The sequence below is a fragment of the Pristiophorus japonicus genome, chromosome 18 (assembly GCF_044704955.1).
Source record: "Pristiophorus japonicus isolate sPriJap1 chromosome 18, sPriJap1.hap1, whole genome shotgun sequence".
NCBI classification, from domain to species: domain Eukaryota; kingdom Metazoa; phylum Chordata; class Chondrichthyes; family Pristiophoridae; genus Pristiophorus; species Pristiophorus japonicus.
In genome coordinates, this window is record NC_091994.1 from 54,440,618 (window position 1) to 54,464,088 (window position 23,471).

A 23,471-nucleotide genomic window follows, 5' to 3' on the forward strand; every position below is an offset into this window, starting at 1 on the left:
ACCTCTACCACTCTCACCTCCTTTTAAGATGCTTTTTAAAACCTATCTCTGAAACTAAGCTGTTGGTCATCTGACCTAATGTCCCCTCTAGCTTGGTGTAAATTTTTGTCTGATTACACTCCAGTGAAGCGCCTTGGGACATTTTACTGTTAAAGGCGCATTATGAATGCAAGTTCTTGTTTCAAAGCCAGTGTGAAAATGAACCATTCGGGACAAGTTTTGTGCCTTTGGAGTGGGAGATGGATGGAGTGTAGTCACTGTTGTATTGCTGAAGTCTGGAAAATAAACTGCTATTTGGAGAGCTTGTTGTTTTGGTTGACTTCTCACTAAAATCTAAAAGTATTATATAAAGATAAGGAAAGAATGTACAATTCTAAATTGGGGAACAAATTATTTATGCACACCCTGGTCCAATTATCTTCTAAATCTGCCTCACCTAAAGAGTACATTTGGTTTTGCCCTGTTTGTAATGCCAGAGGAGATCAACTAGTAATAATGCAAAAATCTTACATCTCTGCTCACTTCCTGATTACAAAACATTACTCTGATTATCACATTTTTATCACTATTTTTCCATTATGAGGTATTATTTTTATGCAGCAAGTTGTTATGATCTGGACTGCACTGCTTAAAAGGGAGGTGGATGCAAATTCAATAATAACTTTCAATGGGAATTGGATAAATAATTGAAGGGGGGAAATTTGCAGGGCTATAAAGAGACTTACATTTATATAGCATTCTTCACGACCACTGGACATCTCACAGCGCTTTATAAGAACATAAGAATTAGGAACAGGAGTAGGCCATCTAGCCCCTCGAGCCTGCTCCGCCATTCAACAAGATCATGGCTGATCTGGCCGTGGACTCAGCTCCACTTACCCGCCCGCTCCCCATAACCCTTAATTCCCTTATTGGTTAAAAATCTATCTATCTGTGACTTGAATACATTCAATGAGCTAGCCTCAACTGCTTCCTTGGGCAGAGAATTCCACAGATTCACAACCCTCTGGGAGAAGAAATTCTTTCTCAACTCTGTTTTAAATTGGCTCCCCCGTATTTTGAGGCTGTGCCCCCTAGTTCTAGTCTCCCCGACCAGCGGAAACAACCTCTCTGCCTCTATCTTGTCTATCCCTTTCATGATTTTAAATGTTTCGATAAGATCACCCCTCATCCTTCTGAACTCCAACGAGTAAAGACCCAGTCTACTCAATCTATCATAAGGTAACCCCCTCATCTCCGGAATCAGCCTAGTGAATCGTCTCTGTACCCCCTCCGAAGCTAGTATATCCTTCTTTAAGTAAGGTGACCAAAACTGCACGCAGTACTCCAGGTGCGGCCTCACCAATACCCTGTACCTCCCTGCTTTTGTACTCCATCCCTCTCGCAATGAAGGCCAACATTCCATTCGCCTTCCTGATTACCTGCTGCACTTGCAAACTAACTTTCATGCACAAGGACCCCCAGGTCCCTATGCACCGCAGCATGTTGTAATTTCTCCCCATTCAAATAATATTCCCTTTTACTGTTCCACCCCCCCCCCCCCCCCCCCCAAGGTGGATGACCTCACATGTTCCGACATTGTATTCCATCTGCCAAACCTTAGCTCATTCGTTGAATCTATCTAAATCTCTTTGCAGCCTCTCTGTGTCCTCTTAAAAAAAAAACCCACTTTCCCGCTAATCTTTGTGTCATCTGCAAATTTTATTACACTACACTCTGTCCCCTCTTCCAGGTCATCTATGTATATTGTAAACTGTTGTGGTCCCAGCACCGATCCCTGTGGCACACCACTAACCACCGATTTCCAACCCGAAAAGGACCCATTTATCCCGACTCTCTGCTTTCTGTTAGCCAGCCAATTCTCGATCCATGCTAATACATTTCCACTGACTCCGCGTACCTTTATCTTCTGCAGTAACCTTTTGTGTGGCACCTTATCGAATGCCTTTTGAAAATCTAAATACACCACATCCATCGGTACACCTCTATCCACCATGCTCGTTATATCCTCAAAGAATTCCAGTAAATTAGTTAAACATGATTTCCCCTTCATGAATCCATGCTGTGTCTGCTTGATTGCACTATACAGCCAATTAAGTACTTTTGGAGTGCAGTCACTGTTGTAATGTGGAAAATGTGGCAGCCAATTTGCACATAGCAACTCCCACAAATAGCAATGTGATAATGACCAGATAAACTGTTTTTGTTATGTTGGTTGAGGGATAAATATTGGCCAGCCTGTGGGGAAAGAGCTGGGGAATGGGACTAATTGGTTAGCTCTTTCATGGGCGGAATGGCTATCTGAAGTGCTGCATTATTCAATGATTATAACACATGGAACCTGCCTATGTAAACTTGTTACTGTAATGGCACCATCCGACCGGTGATGGCGCTGCAGTGTCACGGCTCCTAGGCCTACACTCATAAATTCTAACCAACTCTACTTTACACATTGCCGTTAAGCTTTGCTGTTGGACTATAAATAATAAAATCCAAGTATTATAAACAAATAAGAAAAGAATATGTGAGCTTAAAATGGTTTCTGAATTATATTTATGCGCCCTCTCACCCTGTTTCCACTTGGTCTTGACGCCCCGCGGGCAATCGTCCGGCCTGTACTACAGGGAGAGCGGAATTGATGATTGCGGAATCGCTGTTATCAAAAGAAATATCACCTCATAAACCTTTGGCAGCTCTTCTCTTTTCTCGCTCCCCAGCTCCAGACTCGGCGCGGCGCAGTCCTGGGGAACAGTTTTAATATCAATCTCCCCCAAGCAGTTGGTTACCATGGTAACCGGCAGGCCGATGGCGCGCATGCGGCATTCAGCCTCTGTCTCTCTCCGCGTGCCGCTCAGCTCAGGGATATAAACCGGTTCAGTGTCGCATTAAATTATTAAAAAAAAAAATATCTGCCACTGATCATCTGCCATTTTACCCATGAACAGATTTTCCCAGTTTACTTCGGCCAGTCTCGGTCTCATGCCGTCGAAGTCTGCTTTACCTAAATCTAGAACCTTCGTCGCTTCAGAGCCGCATCTGAGCGACGTTGTGACGTCGGTACGCACAAGCGCGCGGACGCGATCTCGACGATCGGGATGCGTGCGCGTGCTTGGGGGGTGTATTTTTTTTGAAAGTGCGCGGACCGGTGCACGCCGTTATTTTTGTTTGTACGCGCACGCAAGCCGGCGTGCTCCCCCGGGTGCTGGTGACGCGCTCGCGCGTAGATTGTGATGCGCGAGGAGCCGGAGCGCCGGATTCCCAGGGTGCAGCGCGCGGCACGGCTCGGCTCTCCAGTCAGGCTCGGTTGAGTTGAGTTGAGTTGAGTGTTAGCTTGGCTTGGGTCTGGGCTGTTCGGGCCGGCCTGGGGCGTGCGGTGCGGTGCAGTGCGGCTTCGGCTTCGGCTTCAGGCGGCAGTGACAGACAGACAGACAGCTGGCCGGCCGGCCGGAGAGAGCAAGGCGCACCACCGGACACACGGAGCCACCCGACAGCGCTGCGGCGGAATATGACGGTTCCGACCGGCCCTGCTGCAGCCGCCGCTCTTCGCAGCCACTTCCTCAGACTCTGCGCCTCTTGTTAGCGGGGCCTTCCCTCTCCCTCCCCCTCCCCTAGCTCCCCGTCCCTTTCCTCACCCCCCCCCCCCCCTTCCCCACCCTCCCCACCGCCGCCAAATGACACCCACCCCGCAGCAGATCAAGGACCAGCTGCTCCAGGCCATAGACAAGGATGCCAATGTAAGAACCAGGCCGTGTGCCTGCACGCAGGCCCCGGGCTCGGGCCCTTGGTGGCCCGGGGTCTGTCTGTGTGAGAGAGAGCGTGTGTATGTGTGTGTGTGTGTGTGTGTGTGAGAGAGAGATAGAGAGAGAGTGCGCGGCCTAGCGGGACAGGCTTTGACCCCAGACCCACGATGAGTGAGTGTTCCGAGGAATGGAGTGAGGCTGCTCGGATGGGAATAACCCGAGATCTATTGCGCTTTTTGCAGGACTCGGGGTGAATCTCCCAGCGTGGAGCAGCAGCAGGATTCCTCTAAACCATAGCAGCTCCCAGCTTTACCAGGGCTTCACAGCACACTCTGCTTGTTTTTAAACTTATCACAAATCACACGCACAATAATTCGTCCCAAAAATATATAAAGTTTTAAACAACTATTAATGTTTCTGGATTTCTAAATCGTTGGGCAGTTTCTTCTATTAAAATGGTGACCAACTGTTGTACTCCTTACTGCCATCTTTTTTAAGTTAACTGTACACAGTCCTTATGAGATGGCAGTGAACATATTTACCTGAAGCGTGAAGTTGATTTGTGATATTTAGTACATCAATCTGGTAAACCACATAGTACACATTTCGTTAAAATTGGAAGATGAAAAGAGAAGGTGCAAAATGAATATTTTCTCTCTGCAAATCCCCCTCCTAAAATGAAAGTGGGAGTTGCAGTGAATCCGTGTTGTGATTAATGTTAGTCCTGGGGATTGAATTTCACGTTTTGGTGTTGAAGTAATTGTTTTAGGGTTAGTTAAGCACATACGGGAGAGCAAATAAACCTGACAAACAGGAAGTGGCTACTGGAATGATGGGTAACTTGAGGCACCCGAGTAACATTAAGAACAGGAATAAATCTGATATGGAAACACTGAATTTGAGGATAATTCTATAAACTTATGAGAATAACTAACAATTTTTACAAATGAATCTTGCTGGGTTGCATAAATCTTGATTTCTGGTATTTTAGATGGTGAAGTTGTAGCTGCATTATGAAGTAGAGGAATTCTGCTGCTTTATATTTGGTGAATGTTTTATATGGTTGGTTTCAATGTGTTTCCAAGTTGTTACTGCATAAAAATACAATGCTGTATTCCTAGCTAACCTATGTAGGCTAGTGCTAACAACTAAATGATAATGTTCACCCAGAGAACTTGTTCAGAAAATATGTACTAGCATCTTAATTCTTTTGAAAATAAATTGTTGAATTTCAGAGTAACAGCAATTGCAAAGTGTTCAGTTACACGCTCAAATTTCATACTATTCTTTGCATAAAGGAAAGTAAAACTTAAATAATAGTGCTAATTTTTTTATGGATAGACACTATTTGCAGTTTATCTCAAATTCAAATTTGCTGAGGAAGATTTTTAATGTAACTTGCTTTGTCTAGTATGGTGAAAGGGATCTGTGTCTGGTAGTTCCCCTCCAGTTCTTCTACAGCTTGCATCTTCTACATACAGCTTGAGTGATCTAGCACCGGAGGATGTTCTGGCAAAATTATGCAAGGGTGACCTCCTTTCAAGACGTCTTGATGTCCGTATCCCTGTTGGCTGAATACATCCCTGTGCCACCTTCGAGTGTTTGTTTTTACCAATGCAAGAAAATTATTGCCTGTCCACAAGTATTTCATTGGTTTTAACTCTTAATGTTGTGGTATGGGACTCTTCAAATAAGTAATCTTTTCCTATTTACATATATATATATATATATTTGAATTTATCAAATTTCTTTAGATGTTCCTTTTTTTAAAAAAAAGTTTGAAGTTTAAAAAAAAATCTTCAATCTTTTATTCTGGCCATCGTTCATCTCTAAGCTTCAACACGGCTTTGTGTTCTTTTTCCTTTATTAAATCCATTGAAATCCTGAAATATGTCCTGATCACTTTTTTACTCCATACCAAATGATGGCTAAAAATTCAAATCCAGTAGTAAATAGCTACATCCAGGAACCATCTGACATCATTATTGTAATGTTGGAACTTTCAGCCCCAGGTATACTGGGTCAAACCTGACACTAAATCCACAAAAAGACAGTCAGCTGCCAACACTCTGAAAACTACTGACCAGGCCCGTGACTGCATCCACAAGGGACAAGATGGGCTTCAAGAATTAAGCCCAATGGTGTTTGAAGAAGTAGTACCCATCAAGAACATGGCACCAACAAAAACTACATTTGCCACCATTGTCTGGTCTTCCGATATGGATTGAAGCTAATTTCACCAGCATGATAGATCTCTGTATACGTCGTACTCTCCCCTGACTGACAACAATGGCCAGATTTGATGCCACATGCTGTCCTTTTTGTTTTGACTGCAGCATTGAGAGCCACCCAGTACCTAACATTTAAAGAAAAGTCCTCTTTTGGTACCGAGGGATTATTGTTGCTGATTTGTGCTGAGGGGGTGGCTCCTCCAAAAGTCAATGATGTATGTTTGTCAATCCTCCTTCACTCTAGCATAGCTTGTTGTCATCAACTTCAGACAGTATGGATATTGTTTTGGGATACTAGAAGCCATTGGTATATTACAGTGCAAAGCATCAGACATATATTTGGGTGCCATTTATTTAGAGGATGTGCTCTGTATTGTATTGGCAAATATAAACCAACAAGTAACCATTGCATGTAGCTATTTTGCATCTGTCTTGGTGTACGCTGTAATTCCTGGGCATTGTCATAATTTTTGGGGTTATCTACTGTTGAGGAATGTGCAAGGACAGCTACCTTCTCTGTGTGGTAAGAAGTTGTCACTTTGACACCGTCATGTCTTCCATCCAGGGTCTCATTGGCAGAGCCAGTAGTTGCAAACTAAGCAATCGGGGCTCTCCTCCCCAACCTTGCTGGTTGTGGCTGCAGAAGTGGTCATGTGAACCATTCCACTTCCTGTAGGTGACATTAAGTTAGGATCTGGATGAGAGGAAGAGTGGGAGAATTAGAATGCTGTCTTTTGCTGAGCCAGCACCTCTGAATGGCACATTGAGGTTGTTTTACTCCACGGTGGTGCACAGTCTGAATGTATCAGCTCTGGAATTCTTGTCCAGGGATTGAACCATTAACCCCCATATTTAGATTTTGGAGGAGGTTTGTCCTGCCTATCTCTCCGAATCACGATCTAGAGATTCTACAGATGTGCAGAAGTGGCCCCTGGTTATGAATGTAACTTAGTGGTCTAACCTCCTTTGCTACATGCCCAGCCAAATTCAGATTCCATGGCTGTGTTTCAGCTGATGAGCATCTGAAGATAAAAGCCCAACTGGGGCTCAGACCTTGTTACTGTTGATGAAGAGTCCAAGGCTATAAGCAGCAACTGCACGTTGGCTGCACTGGCACCCACTGTGGAATCAACTGTCCACAGATCTCGGCAGTGACTACGGGAGCTGTCCTATATTTTTGGCCAGAGTTCCTGAATAGCCTGCCATGGAACTTGTTTTCCTTGTTTAAGGCCAGGACTGTGGTTCTTGATATTCTATTACTCCAGGATAATATTCCTCACCTAGAGCAGCTGATGCTTAACTAGTAGAGTGGACAAGGGAGAACCAGCGGATGTGGTGCATTTGGACTTTCAAAAGGCCTTTGATAAGGTCCCTCGTGAGAGATTGGTGTGCAAAATCAAAGCACATGGTATTGGGGGTAATGTACTGGCATGGATAGAGAATTGGTTGGCAGACAGGAAGCAGAGAGTCGGGATAAACGGGTCCTTTTTGGAATGGGAGGCAATGACTAGTGGAATGCCGCAGGGCTCAGTGCTGGGACCCCAGCTCTTTACAATATACGTTAATGAATTGGATGAAGGAATTGAATGTAATATCTCCAAGTTTGCAGATGACACTAAACTGGGTGGCGGTGTGAGCTGTGAGGAGGATGCCAAGAGGCTGCAGGGTGATTTGGACACGTTAGGTGAGTGGGCAAATGCATGGCAGATGCAGTATAATGTGGATAAATGTGAGGTTATCCACTTTGGTGGCAAAAACACGAAGGCAGAATATTATCTGAATGGCGGCAGATTAGGAAAAGGGGAGGTGCAACGAGACCTGGATGTCATCAGTCATTGAAAGTTACATGCAGGTACAGCAGGCGGTGAAGAAGGCAAATGGCATGTTGGCCTTCATAGCTAGGGGATTTGAGTATAGGAGCAGGGAGGTCTTACTGCAGTTGTACAGGGCCTTGGTGAGGCCTCACCTGGAATATTGTGTTCAGTTTTGGTCTCTTAATCTGAGGAAGGACATTCTTGCTATTGAGGGAGTACAGCGAAGGTTCACCAGACTGATTTCAGGGATGGCTAGACTGACATATGAGGAGAGACTGGATCAACTGGGCCTTTATACACTGGAGTTTAGAAGGATGAGAGGGGATCTCATAGAAACGTATAAGATTCTGACGGGACTGGACAGGTTAGATGGGGGAAGAATGTTCCTGATATTGGGGAAGTCCAGAACCAGGGGACACAGTCTTAGGATAAGTGGTAGGCCATTTAGGACTGAGATGAGAAACTTCTTCAGTCAGAGAGTTGTTAACCTGTGGAATTCCCTGCCGCAGAGAGTTGTTGATGCCAGTTCATTGGATATATTCAAGAGGGAGTTAGCTTGGATGATGTGGAATCGGTATGGAGCTACGGAATACCAAAGGGCAGAAAACGCTAGTGGGAGTTGTGTACAGGCCACCAAATAGTAGTAGTGAGGTTGGGGACAGCATCAAACAAGGAATAAGGGATGTGTGCAATAAAGGTACAGCAGTAATCATGGGAGACTTTAATCTACATATTGATTGAGCTAACCTAACTGGTAGCAATGCGGTAGAGGAGGATTTTCTAGACCAATATATCGAGGAACCAACCAGAGAGCTGGCCATCCTAGACTGGGTGATATGTAACGAGAAGGGACTAATTAGCAATCTTGTTGTGCAAGGCCCCTTGGGGAAGAGTGACCATAATATGGTAGAATTCTTTATTAAGGTGGAGAGTGACGAGGTTAATTCAGAAACTAGGGTCCTGAACTTAAGGAAAGATAACTTTGATGGTATGAGGCGCGAATTGGCTAGATTAGACTGGCAAATGATAGGCAATGGCAAATCTTTAAAGATCATATGGACGAACTTCAACAATTGTACATCCCTGTCTGGAGTAAAAATAAAACGGGGAAGGTGGCTCAACCGTGGCAAACAAGGGAAATTAAGGATAGTGTTAAATCCAAGGAAGAGGCATACAAATTCGCCAGAAAAAGCAGCAAACTGGAGGATTGGGAGAAATTTAGAATTCAGCAGAGGAGGACAAAGGGTTTAATTAAGAAGGGGAAAATAGAGTACGAGAGGAAGCTTGTCAAACATAAAAACTGACTGCAAAAGCTTCTATAGATATGTGAATAGAAAAAGATTAGTGAAGACAAACGTAGATTCCTTGCAGTCGGATTCGGGTGAATTTATAATGGGGAACAAAGAAATGGCAGACCAATTGAACGAGTACTTTGGTTCTGTCTTCACAAAGGAAGAGATAAATAACCTTCCGGATGTACTAGGGGACCGAGGGTCTAGTGAGAAGGAGGAACTGAAGGATATCCTTAGGCGGAAAATGGTGTTGGGGAAATTGACGGGATTGAAGGCCGATAAATCCCCAGGGCCTGATAGTCTACATCCCAGAGTACTTAAGGAAATGGCCCTAGAAATAGTGGATGCATTGGTGATAATTTTCCAGCAGTCTATCGACTCTGAATCAGTTCCTATGGACTGGAGGGTTGCTAATGGAACACCACTTTTTAAAAAAAAAAGGCAGGAGAGAAAAAACGGGTAATTATAGACCGGTTAGCCTGACATCAGTAGTGGGGAATATGTTGGAATCAATCATTAAGGATGAAATAGCAGCGCATTTGGAAAGCAGTGATAGGATTGGTCCAAGTCAGCATGGATTTATGAAAGGGAAATCATGCTTGACAAATCTTCTGGAACTTTTTGAGGATGTAACTAGTAGAGTGGACAAGGGAGAACCAGAGAATATGGTGTATTTGGACTTTCAAAAGGCTTTTGACAAGGTCCCACACGAGATTGGTGTGCAAAATCAAAGCACATGGTATTGGGGGTGATGTACTGATGTGGATAGAGAACTGGCTGGCAGACAGGATGCAGAGAGTCGGGATAAACTGGTCCTTTTCAGAATGGCAAGCAGTGACTAGTGGAGTGCCGCAGGGCTCGGTCCTGGGACCCCAGCTCTTTACAATATATATTAATGATTTAGATGAAGGAATTGAATGTAATATCTCCAAGTTTGCAGATGACACTAAACTGGGTGGCAGTGTGAGCTGTGAGGAGGATGCTAAGAGGCTGCAGGGTGACCTGGACAGGTTAGGCGATAGGGCAAATACATGGCAGATGCAGTATAGTGTGGATAAATGTGAGATTATCCACTTTGGGGGCAAAAACACGAAGGCAGAATATTATCTGAATGGCGGCAGATTAGGAAAAGGGGAGGTGCAACGAGACCTGGGTGTCATGTGGTTCATCAGTCCTTGAAAGTTGGCATGCAGGTACAGCAGGCGGTGAAGAAGGCAAATGGTATGTTGGCCTTCATAGCAAGGGGATTTGAGTATAGGAGCAGGGAAATCTCACTGCAGTTGTACAGGGCCTTGGTGAGGCCCCACCTGTATTATTGTGTTCAGTTTTGGTCTCCTAATCTGAGGAAGGATGTTCTTGTTATTGAGGGAGTGCAGCGAAGGTTCAGCAGACTGATTCCAGGGATGGCTGGACTGACATATGAGGAGAGACTGGATCAACTGGGCCTTTATACACTGGAGTTCAGAAGAATGAGAGGGGATCTCATAGAAACACATAAGATTCTGACGGGACTGGACAGGTTAGATGCGGGAAGAATGTTCCCGATATTGGGAAAGTCCAGAACCAGGGGATAAGGGGTAGGCCATTTAGGACTGAGATGAGGAGAAACTTCTTCACTGAGTTGTTAACCTGTGTAATTCCCTGCCGCAGGGAGTTGTTGATGCCAGTTCATTGGATATATTCAAGAGGGAGTTAGATATGGCCCTTATGGCTAAAGGGATCAAGGGGTATGGAGAGAAAGCAGGAAAGGGGTACTGAAGGAATGATCAGCCATGATCTTATGGAATGGTGGTGCAGGCTCGAAGGGCCGAATGGCCTACTCCTGCACCTATTTTCTATGTTTCTATCACTCCCGCTCCATGCAGCCAGCATTGACTCTATTTTACTCTATTTTCAAACTGTGATTTTATGGTCAGATCATTCTTTTGAGGGATCTTCACTAGGTGGTCTTCTATCATCTGCAACAATTGAACAAATTCATGTAGATTTCAAAAAGATTGTTTTTTATTCATAATATTTTGTGCCCCTCAACTATCCCAATCTTGGACAGATTCCAGCTCGAGCAAAAGCTCGGAGGGTAAACTTGTCCCAGATCATTGAATAAGAATCTCCACACAGGAAACTGCCATTCAGCTATGTCGTCAGTAGTATCTCATTCAACTTTTGAGTCACAGCTGCTCATACACAGTGCTCCCATTTGCACAAAATGTTTATCTATTCCTGTTAGCACTGCTCAATGTGGTTCTTGCAACTTTATCCATACTTTGATGGACTGGCTTGTGAGAGTGCAATGACCAAGCTTTTGGTCATCTGCCGTAATTTCTTCTTGTATGGCTCGGTGTCAAATTTATTTGTTTTGTCTTATAACGCCTTGGGACGTTTTACTATGTTAAAGGTGCTATATAAATAAAAGTTGTACCTTGTGGAGAAATTGCTTCAACAGCTGTTCTGTAGGTACTACCATGTAGTCCAGGAACTCAGCTTATTTGTCTCATCTGACAAAAAAAACAAGAAATAGAAGCTTGTATGTGGCTTATTTCCATCGCCTTGGGCAGTGTTTTCTTGCCTCCTGGCCAGTCTGTAGTCTAGTGAGAGATCAAAAATGAATGAATAGTACATGTTTATTCCTTGGTGGCATTCATTTTTGTTCCAAATGGAATCTGTGGTCTTCCTGAAAATCACCATTATATTAGCTAGTAGATTTTGACTAAAGTTTGACTCTGGGTCTGAAGTGGTGGCCTCTGGAGCACCAGGTTCTTGGCTTCAGTCAACACCCTTCAGCTGATGCTGATGGCTCCACAGTGATGCACAGTCTGAATATATCGGCTCTGGAATTCTTGTCCAGGGATTGAACCATTAACCCCCATATTTTGATTTTTGAGGAGGCAGTCAACATCCTGCAGCTGATGCTGTTCCCTTAATCTCCCTCTCCATGTAAACTCCCCAACCCATATTCATGGCCACCCCCTCGTGGCCTCGCTACTCCCATCGTGTCAATCGCATATAAGGCCATCTCTGACCACTTCCTCGTATCATTCTCCACCCACATCCCCCTTCCACCCCTCCCCCAACCCTACCTCCTTCTGTGTCTGTCCCTGGTTAAATTCTCCCAACTCTCTAACAACTGCACTTATTAACTCCCAACTGTCCAGCCTTTGGTCCTCCATTCATTTCTCCATGACATTTCTGTAGCTACCGATCTGCTCAATCACGCCCTCGCCTTTGATGCCCCAGTCCCTATCAAAAAAATTGTTCTCTCTGACCCCTTGTACATCCATGATCTTCGCTCCCTTAAGTCCAAGGGACGCTGACTTGAACGGATAGGGCGGACAACTGGTTTAGTCATTCACCGGCCGATCTGGCTGGACCACATGAAACCATTATTTTAGGTCCCCACCGTTCCTTAGACACTGACTGTGTCCCTCTCCCCAACATCTGTCTGAGGCTGAACCAGACTGTTCGCAACCTTGGTGTCATATTTGACCCTGAAATTAGGTTTTGGTCACATATCCGCAGCATAACTAAGACTGCCTATTTCCACCTCCGTAACATCGTTTGTCTCTGCCCTTGCCTCAGCTCATCCGCTGCTGAAGCCTTTGTTATCTCTAGACTTGACTACTCCTGACTGGCCTCCCACATTCTACCCTACGTAAACTAGAGGTGAGCCAAAACTCCTCTGCTCGTGTCCTAACTCTCATCAAGGCCCGCCCGTCCATCACCCCTGTGCTCACTGGCCTACATTGGCTCCCGGTTAAGCTACGCCTTGATTTCAAAATTCTCACCCATGTTTTCAAATCCCAACATGGCCTCGCCCTTCCCTATCTCTCATTTCCTCCAGCCCCCCGCCCCCCTGCCCCGAGATGTCTGCGCTCCTCTAATTCTGCCCTCTTGAGCATCCCTGATTATAATCACTCAACCATTGGTGCCCGTGCCTTCTGTTGCCTAGGCCCTAAGGTCTGGATTTCCCTGCCTAAACCCCTCTACCTCTCTTTCCTCCTTCAAGACGCTCCTTAAAACCTACTCTTTGACCAAGCCCTGTCCTAATTTCTCCTTGGATGGCTGTGTTCAATTTTTTAAATCTCATACTATTCTTGTGAAGCGCCTTGGGACGTTTCATTATGTTAAAGGCGCTATATAAATACAAGTTGTTGTTGATGGCTCCCTTCTCTGGGAGGAGGTGGGTACATTACTTTTGTGATAGTTGGGCCCACAGGTGAACTGCAGATGAGTCTGCTTGGGAATATAACAAACAGTATGTCTAGTTCTTGATCTTTTCAGACTGGTGAAGGGTGCCGGTGCATCTGTGGACATGTTAATTATCCACAAACAAGGTAGGACCTGCACTTACCTTTTTATCAAGGGCAGGGTGTGGGACGAGTGAACTGCTCTTGCAGAGAGATGACACAGGCTTGATTGGCCAAATGGCCGTAACCATTCAAAGATGTGATGAGCCTTACTTGAGCTGCATAAACCACAGTGAATCAGTTGGCTGTTATGACAGTGATGTCTTAAGTTGCATGGCAGACCATCTGTGAGTGGAAGATCTGCATTGAAGTAGTGCAAACCGTGCTCTGAACCTGACATTACCTATTGATAGATCTCCTTGGTACTGGGCAGTTGCCATTTCTTGACCTGCTCAAAAGCCAAGGACTTGTGAACCTGGAGGGAGCATTTTTTTAAATATCAGAAACACATTTTTGTACTTCTTGGCTCAATTTGCCTCATCCTAGGGATATTAGAGAAGATCAAAGCAGTGGAAGAGAATTTTTTCCTGATAACCTTATTAGCCTCACAACTACTGTTCTTGGAAATCCTGATGTTGAACAGTACTTGGTCTTGCTGTGCCACAAGAGAATCTCTCGACTGTTAGGCTCGGTTCAGCATCCGAGCCCAGCATTCTTACTGTTTGTATAAGAGAAAAATTATCAGACCAAGCTGGGTAGAATTTTCTTTCTGAAAATCATTTACTGAGTGGAGTTATTTTTTAATGTAAGCACCTTTTAACATAATTATTCATCTATTGTGTTGTAATATCTATTCTTCTAAATCATCTTGATCTAGGGCAGAAATCATGTCCATCGTGTTGGTGACTGCCATCTCCGTTTTTGATTCTTTTGCTCTGGTTTCATTTAGAGAATGTTCTCTGATGATGTCTGAGTTTGCAAGGTTTGTCTGGAATTTGAATTCACATCTGGTACAAAACTCTTCAAATCTCTGTCTCTTAGCACTGCTGATTTGAAATATCTTTCCTGGAAAACTGGCATTATTGGTGCTGGTTTCTGCACCTCATATGAGGTCCAGTTGATGGACATCGATTAGTCTTGCCTGATTTGTTCATACAGTGGGTTACCAGAGGCTCTTGCCAAAGTTTGCATCACCTTTTGGATCAAGAAATATCACTGATTTTTATCCTCATAAATCAGAGGTTTAATCACTAAAATAAGGCTTGGCTGATAGTTTGGCAGAAAGTGCAAAGCCTCTGTGAAATATATATAAAGCCACTACCTGGAATAACCACATGCCTTCACTAAATGTTTGGAAACTGCAGATGCTTTTCTTGGCCAGCTTGTACTAATGGCTGGATTTTCATCCATAAGGACCTGCCTTATCGTTGTTCTGAGGTTAATGGCTAGTGGTATTTGAAGAAAGACTGTATATTGGAGGATTTTGTTCTTTTGAGGAGCATCCTCCATATTCTAGAATTCCACCTGACTGTAGCCTCAGGTCTTGCAGGAAGTGGAATAGTTTGGGGGCAAAAATAAATTGATGCTCCAGGAGAGGCCTTGTACACTGTACTGTGGCACTGTTGGTCACCTAAGAGCACCTCTGCCGTCACAAAATACCTTTAAGGAAGATTGTCCCCTGATGCGATTTCCCCCAGAAAAACATGTTGTGGTGCTAGATCAATTTCAGCAGTTTGTCCAGGATGCTGCTTAGAAAAATGAAGACTTTGCAAGGTAGGTAATCTTACTTACTCAATACTTTTAAGCTCCTGCTCTGTGCCTTTACTGCAACATTTTCATCATTGTATTATGCTTGTATAGTTTCTTCAATTTATTGACTCTGATTTATAGTGATTTAGGATGCCTATCTATAACATTTCCCATTGATGTTGAGTTTAAGTATAGGAATGTATGTGAATTTATTTTTTATTTTTATGAATATGATTAGGACTAATATTGTGTTGACCTCTGGGTGATCTGTAATGCTCTTAAACATTGAGAGTTGATACAACATGGAAATAGTTCTGTGTGTAAACAAATAGTGGAATAATTGCATCTTTCTATTGTGACACTCTTTGCGGGGTGGTGGGGGATAGAAATACCAAACTATTACTTAACTGATCTAATGGTTTGATTGCCCACACACACCCAAATTTGTTCTTGATTGGATCCTAATAGCTACAATCAAAAACAACTTTTGTCTGTGGACATTTAATGTGTTTTGTTGAGGAATCTGGGTTGCAATACTGGTTTCTTCTGTTATGTGGAAGCAGCCAGGGAGTGGAGAGAGGGTGCTGCTGTTGTTAGACCTTGTCTGTTTTTGCACCAATAGAATATAGTTATGAAACCCGCCGTGAGAAGGAGTGGGTTAGTGAGACTTAATGAAGTTTCATCGTAATTATGCAGGTTTAAAAACATAACACACAATTCTGTGTAGCTAGTGATTTTAAAATTGTAATTTCTGGCAGTGTAGTGTGACACTGCTGGGAGAGATGTATGGACTGAGGGATTTAAATGTGTATCTGGTTGTGTAGGTTGGGAGTACAGAATCCCTCGCTCATTTCTTCTCCGTGTCTAATTACATTTGAGGAATATAGCTGACTGGGCTGGCTGTGAGAAGTGGAATATTTCTCATCCTGTTGTTTACAAGTGATGCTGAAGTCAGGTGATCTGGTAAATAGATAAGTGATAGAGGACAAACAGTCCGGTTCATGTTTTTTTATCTCCTGGGCAATATTTATGTTAAAAGCTTGATCACCAAGCTCTTAATGGTTTATTCCAACAGTCTTTTGCTGCAAAATTTTGAAATCTTATTTTAATAATTTTGTTTGTGAAGGTACTTTTTTTGGTAAAAGACTTGCGTTTATATAGCGCCTTTCATGACCACCGGATGTCTCAAAGCGCTTTACAGCCAGTGAAGTACTTTTGGAGTGTCGTCACTTGTAATGTGGGAAACGCAGCAGCCAACTTGTGCACAGCAAACTCCCACAAACAGCAATGTGATAATGACCAGATAATGTTTTTTTGTTATGTTGATAGTATTCCTATTGTGCCAAAAATAAGGAAAGAGGCATATCCTCAGACTGGCAGTGTAAGGACTCAATGAAATGTCTTTCTCACCTAAAAGCTTTTCATCACAGACACAAATGTTCCAAGTTACAAAAGTTACTGCAGAGAACTGCAAGACTTAATTGTTATGGAACAGTTTTAAAGGACGGGTGAGAAATACCTAATTGATTCTACTGACCCAGTAATAGTTTTTAGCCTTAGTTGTATGACCTCCTGGTTTTAGAGTGATCAGGAGTTACTTGCCAAGAGAAAAAGTATTCTGACTGCCCTGGGCAGATTACATGCTAGATACTTTTCCAAACAGGTCATAGTTGTCATCCAAGGGAGCACAGGCTGACTTTTATTTGAGTGTGCGTAGAATGCATCAAGATGAAGCTCAGTTCATCATTATCACGCAAGTCACCTATTGGAAGTAATGCCGTGTTTATTTATTGGGAGATGCCAAGTTATTACTCAGTTTATTAGACTACTCTGCTGGTAATATTTGTCTCAAAGCCTATTTTAAAGCTTTAGACCTTTTTAAAAACGCCTTTTTTTTAACGTGACCTGCTGCATTATCGCAAAACATGGAACAATGTTCAATGAAACTATCAAAAACTTTATTCATCTTTGATATTTGGAGATTAAATGCTGGAATAACTGAATCAGGAATCCATTCGATTGCATTAACCTGTAGTATCAGATGCAGCATCTGTCCAAATATATGGAAATGAGCTCCATTAAGGGTTTGTATCAGTCTATTAATTAGCTGTTTTTGCAGGATGATCAGGGCAGAAGTGAAATCCAGTGTTTGTTTTTTCCCCCTCTGTGAAGTAGGACAAACTAATATTTGTTGTTGGACATTTAGTGTGCCAAATTTGCTTCTTCTCGCCCCTCTCTTTCCCCCCACCCAAAAAAAATAACTATGGTCACCATGGTATTTAATTTTGGTGTTTTATTGTGCATTACCTAGCAAGTGTGGAATTCTAAAGGAAGGGAAATTAAATGTGTAGTGATGAGATTGGGCCTAAATTGCAGGCGATTACCGTTGAGAGTTATGCAAGTTTATTATTTTCCATGTATGTTCGATCATTTGTAGAAGTAGATTATTACTGTAATTCCCGTATTGGACTGTTCAGTCACCTAGGAACTGACTTTGAGTGGAAGCCAGTTCCTCAATTTCGAGGGACTGCACTGCCTGTGATGATGATGGTTATCAATGCTCTCTGGAGCCTGAAGTCACTCCGTGTTAGTGCTTTCATTTGCACCAAGGATTGTGAGTAGGGATAAAAGGTAGCAGAAAGGCACGAACAAGTAATGCCGGGAAGAGATGTTTGATTTAGAATGTGACCAATTTCTGCCCCACTATTGATGGGAATGGTGTTCAATTTTGTCACTTTAAAATCAAGATTGTGGCAGAAAATTGAGGTATGCTTGGGGTGTAGGGAAACATAGTGTGGTGTGGTCCAGTTCGGAGCAACTTTAGCAGTGTGTGGCGTCGTAACAGCCTAACCTGGCTTGAGAGGCATTGTGGGCTTCCCCATCCTTGACCGTTACTTGACTGGTGTGTTCCAAAAGAGCAAATTTAGACTTTGCAATTGTCCCCAAATGTTATAAGGTAATGAAAGTTTTATATTTACAGCTGAGCATCCTTCATTCTCAGTGCTAATTTCCTTGGAATTTTTCCCTTTTTTATTTAAAACTTTCAGACTAAAGACAAAGGAGGAATGAATAATCTAAATGAAAATCAGGAAGGGGTGAGTTCAGTACTGCAACAAAAGAATGCTCTGTAGTAACACGTACATTTTGAAAAGGTACCTCCTGAAATTTAGGTGCATGTTTTCTTGTGGTTTATAATGTGAAATAGTTATACTGGGCAAAAGAAATGGCCAGAAAATGCAGCTGTCAGTAGCTTTCGGGCTCCCTTCCCTAATGTTCTTGTGAAGATTTGCCATCGCTTATCTGTATGGAGGTTCCCAGTCACTAGAGAACTTGGAATGAAAAATATTTGTTTGATTCATTTCTATTGGCAGATTATGTGTGTTTTTATGCTGTGTGCCAGTAACTCCTGTTAGGATGTGATTCTGAAACCTTAATCATCAATTTTGTGAGATGCTTTCCAACACCTGCAGCATCCCATAAAACAGGCAGTTTAACTGCAGTAGGACTCAACATTTTTCTGTACGCTTTGACTACTTTTTACTGTGTACCAGTTACCAACCCATTAGCCTTAATACTGTTTAACCACTGGTGTGTTGTGGACAATTTAATTTGTCCAAACGCGAAGGCTCTGAGCTACGATGACATTTACTAGTCTTGGGCCACCTTTCCTCTTGTGAAACATGTTTCTTGCTGGATGTTGATTTGGTTGCATCCCTGCAAACATGCCAAGCTTAAGTGCTTTGAATTTTTGATTGACCGGAGGAAAAAAATCAAAACTTGTTCAAACTAACCAAGCTACAGAAATTGAATTGGAGAGCAGTACAATTGCAGTTCCACCTAATAAAGTTGCTTACACATTTCCTGACATAATTGAATTAGTTTCCCATATTACTACTTCATCAAGTTGACAAATTTATACAACTTTATGTGGGATATATGGTAGTGAGTTGTCAATTTGGCGTTTTAAAAAAAAAAATGCTATGGTAGTGATTCAGGTGAGTGTGACATCATTCTTTTTTGGTTACAGTATAACCCAATTTGTCTATGGCTGTACACTTGGTGCAATTCTTTTAGTTCTGTGCTGTTTAAAACCTAGCAAAGCTTATTTCTACATTTTCAGTCAGAAGATGTAGAGGGTTCTGTAGTTAATTGTAAAGGCAGAAGGAAGAGACCATACAGGATGGGTATTAAATATTTAACCCATATGTCCTCTTTTACACTTGAACATCCGAAGACTAATTTTAAAAGGGAATTAGATGCTTGAAAAAGAGGAATATTAGAGTATGGGAAGCAAGCAGGTGAATACATAGCCTACAGCACAGAAACGGGTCATTCGGCCCAACTGGTCAATGCTGGAATTTATGCTCCACATGACCCAAGGGGAGTGGAGAATGCTGGATTAGACACGGAGAAAATCACAGGCACATACTTGATGGGCTGAATGGCCTGTTTCTGTGTTGTACTGATGAATTGATTTCACTGAGCTACAAAACTGCTTTGTGTGTGTTTAGCACAATCAGATGCAAAGCAAGGTCCATGGCTGGAGATATAACCAAATTAATGGGTATATTCCTATTATAGCTGCGGTACATTTTCGCAAAACATTGTCCAGTTTCACTTGCTTATTACAATCTGGAGACCTTTCGGGTTACCAGAGTTTGAGCTGTCCTGACTAGATCTCTCGCAGGATCCAGGGGAAGAGGTTGCAGTACAGTAAAATAGCTAAAATTGAAGGATTAAGGCATTTATAAATAGCTGCTTGGGCTTCATGGGCTGCATTTGGCTGTAGTTTAGACATGCCAAATCCAGTAGTTAAGTAGCTTCCTTTAATAAAAAATGTATCTGGATTCTTTCTGCATATTAGTTGGTCTTGTGTTCTACGCGGAGTTAAAATCAAGTGTAATCTTTAGCTGAAGTTGAGTTAGAGGATAATTAGATTAGAGTGTGCAGTTGTAATTTAGTTCCTGTTTTAAAGCGATGCAATCTGTCCTTATATTTATATTTCAGTTAGAAATGTGGATGGAGGAATTCACAGTAGGAAAACTTGACAGCCCATGCAGATGCAAAATTTTTAATATAGATTACTTTATGGTATTTGTATTATAGCTACTGTTTCCACCTTGGTACGATAGTGGAAATGTTTAGGAAAGAAAGGTTTATAAATTGCCATGAGGTAATGAGGATGCAAATAATGTTGCAACTCTACTGAAATTCTGATCCCAGTCTTGCTGCTATGGCGGGCCAGGCGGGGAATTGGCGGGCGTATTACCTTTAGGCCACTGTTGTGCCATTCCTTGCATCAGTGGAGTAGGTGGAAGCTTTGGTTCATGTGTCTTAGTTACATGTGTGGACTCGAGAACAGAAGTTTGGAGAGAGGCAGAGATGGAAGAAAAGAAAATTGGACGGTAATATACCTTTTGAAAATAGAAAGCTGATTTTATAGTTACTTGAATTGATAGTATGTGCTTATTTTAACCTAGTCAAAACTTCAGTTTTCATTTTTATTTTCATTTTTTGTCTCTTTTCATTCTGCTGTTCTTGGACCTTGATCCCAGTTTTTTGTTCTGATTGTCCTGCACTTGACACCATGGAATAAAACTGATTTTAGCTCATTGGGTACAATGCTTTCTGTTGAGACATTCTCCCCCTTTTTAATTCCCCTGTGTTCTTTTTTTGTGCTTGAGTCACACTGAACTACATATAACTAGCCTTCAATTCTTCCACTTTTTTCACTACAATATTGCAATCGAAAGTATCAGACATCGGCCTCTTACTGGGTCGGCATAGTTGATCTTTGCATACACACATGCAAAACGGTCAGTATTTGAAGGGGGACTGGATGGTTAGGTTGCCTTGATCCTTGGGACTCTGGTTAAAATCCAGCTCTGGCAGATGAAATTAAAGTTCCTATGTTCACTGGCAGGGTTCTAAAGATCCTATGTGAAATGAGTTTGGCTGTCTAAATCCATTTACTAGTGTGTATGAACCTCCTAATTTGGAACTAATCAGCATTAAATTGGTAATCTTGGGAACGGAGAAATTGGGAAAAAATGCTACAGTTGTGCAATTTGAAGAGCGTAGAGTGAGATTTACCCGCAATCTCACCTGTTATACCTGACCTGGGAGTGTTTGATGCTTTCTGAAATGGAAAGTGTTCTATTCTCCAGCAGTAACATATTTCCCATTCACAATAATTTACACGTTAAATTTTAATGAAAAAAAGTATTCATAGCATTTTATTCAATATAAAATCTTTAGTGCAGAACTAGCTAATTTATTACTCAACAGCTACGTGGGACAGTAGGCAGTTGTTAAGCAAGAAGTTAACGACTTAAACCTCCGCAAACCATTTCTTCTAGATGCTGAGGCAATATTTTTTTTAAAATAAACTTTCGCCCCCTTCCAGTCTCTCTTTTTCATTTCATCTCACCTGAAAGTGGTGACATATTGAGCAGGGTTCCACCGTAGCTGCCAGCCTCCTGCACTTTACTGAATGACTGCACATGAATGAGTTTGTACAGTGAATGTTGGCAGGCTCCTCAATGTTGGGGGCAACACAGCCAAGCTCAATTCTAATCTCCCCTAAATCCCTATACTTGCATACTTCACAGAATAGATCTTTGAATGTTTTTCTCTCTCGCCCAGGTGAGCAGTGACCCACTGTAATGATTCCAGGAACCTAGGAACAGGAGTAGCACGCTTGGCCCCTCGTGCCTGTTCCGCCATTCAATAAGATAATGGCTGATCTGTATCTCGACTCCAGTCACCCGCTGTTGATACTCCATATCCCTTGATACCCTTGCCTAACAAAAATCGCAATTTAAACCACTTAGCTTAAAACTCGGTATCAACTGAGTCCTAAACGTTTTTTTAAAACAAGAGTAGGATTTTGGTGCGTTGGTGTAATGTGCACTTTTTAAGACTCCCATCTGTTTCTTCATCCTTCCAAGCACTGACTGGCTGAGATGGTTGATGGCTCTTCCAGTTCATTGCTGTTGCGTTGGGATACCCCGGAGATGAGTGTCTTCTATTTGGTGCATCTTTACAATGAGGTGGTTGAGATTGAAAATTTGGCAAAGTAAAGGATCATATTTGCTCCCAGCTGTTTTGTGGTGCAGCATAGAGTTTTCAGGAATTTAAGTTGTTTAGTTGAACTCAGTCATTAATCATTAAAAGTTGTATTTTACATTAAGCAATTGTGTGTCTTGCACATCAATCCTGATTAAGTTTTCCCTATAAATCCAGCACTTTGCCTTCTACTTGCAGCATATTGCACCTTGTATGCTCTGAGAAGTTTAGGCACAGAGTCGGGGAAGAGCAAAGTTTACAAACCTCTCAATATTTTTTTTAGGTCGCCTGCTAAATATGTAACTGCATAATGAGTATGCACCCCACAGCAAAGAGTGTAATAGAAGATATCATTGGTAACTTCCAAAACTGCCACTGCTTATCTATCTGCATAGTTAAGCAAGATCATCAATATGATTGAGCAGTGTGGTTGAGGAAATGCTTTAAGTATATTGCATTGAGCAAGTGTAGCTCATCATCATCATAATAGGCAGTCCCTCGAAACGAAGATGACTTGCTTCCACGCCAAAAAAGGATGAGTTCACAGGTGTTTCAATGAAGGACCTAATATTCCAGGTCCCGGACTACATCCTGAAGGGTGGAAGATGCCTGTGCGTGGATTTTTTTAACGTGTGGTGGCCATTGCACACCAGCCACCACACAGGCTTGACAGAGCTAGGTCTTGATCCAGTGGCGAGGATTACCCAAGACAACTGGAGACCTGCTCTGCTGCACGGACCTAGTGCGCGCACACATCGCAGTGTGGGCTGGCCCGTGCTGCCCCTGGGTCCCTGGCCCCATATGGGCACTGGTGGATGTATTTTGTTCTAACATGGGGTATTTTTCAATAATCTGTGCAGGCATTTCGTGTTGTTTTGTATGCTTTTGAGGATCCTTCTATGGGAGGGTGAGGCTCAGTAACTACTGCAATGAGTTGTTATGAGCAAACTTCTGTGGGCATTGGCCTGAATTTATGGCGATGGTATTGCCCCTTACTACCCAATGATCAAGTAGAAAAACCGAGATTGGATGTAAACAAATTCAAGATCTGTATAAGGAGGGGAGGAGCAACAGACTTGATTAAAATTATTTGAGGAGTTGATTGGTGGAAATAAAGATATTGGTAGCTGGCATGCAGAATGATGGATAAGTGCTCTGAGAAGTTTACTGTGACTCGATAGGTATAACATTTTGGATGGTTCGCAATTTCCTTTCATGTGTATGCAAAAACTTGCTCCTTTCCCCAAAACAATTGAAATATTTGCTTGTAATGAGCACAGAACCCATATTAAATATGCACACTGCTGAAAAAGCATATTTGTTTGGGTCCCTGACTTGCACTCAAAACTTGCGCATGACTGAGATTGGTTTTGCTGATTTGAATCTTGCATTC

General features: G+C 42.6%; 1 protein-coding gene across 4 annotated transcripts in view; it reads left to right on the forward strand.

The window, feature by feature from the left end:
• The first annotated feature begins 3,274 nt into the window (after positions 1-3,274).
• Positions 3,275-23,471, forward strand: part of crsp7 (cofactor required for Sp1 transcriptional activation, subunit 7) — a 154,963-nt gene continuing 134,766 nt past the window's right edge. Inside the window, exon 1 of one of the 4 annotated variants that reach the window (XM_070860060.1) lies at positions 3,275-3,318. Coding sequence is in view for 2 of the 4 variants with exons in the window: in XM_070860054.1 (XP_070716155.1) it covers positions 3,672-3,734 (63 nt within the window). In the remaining 2 variants the exon portion in view is untranslated. Of the gene's footprint in view, positions 3,324-3,347; positions 3,735-18,075; positions 18,106-23,471 lie in introns of those variants that run through there. The other 3 variants (XM_070860059.1, XM_070860054.1, XM_070860055.1) reach the window with 3 other exon arrangements.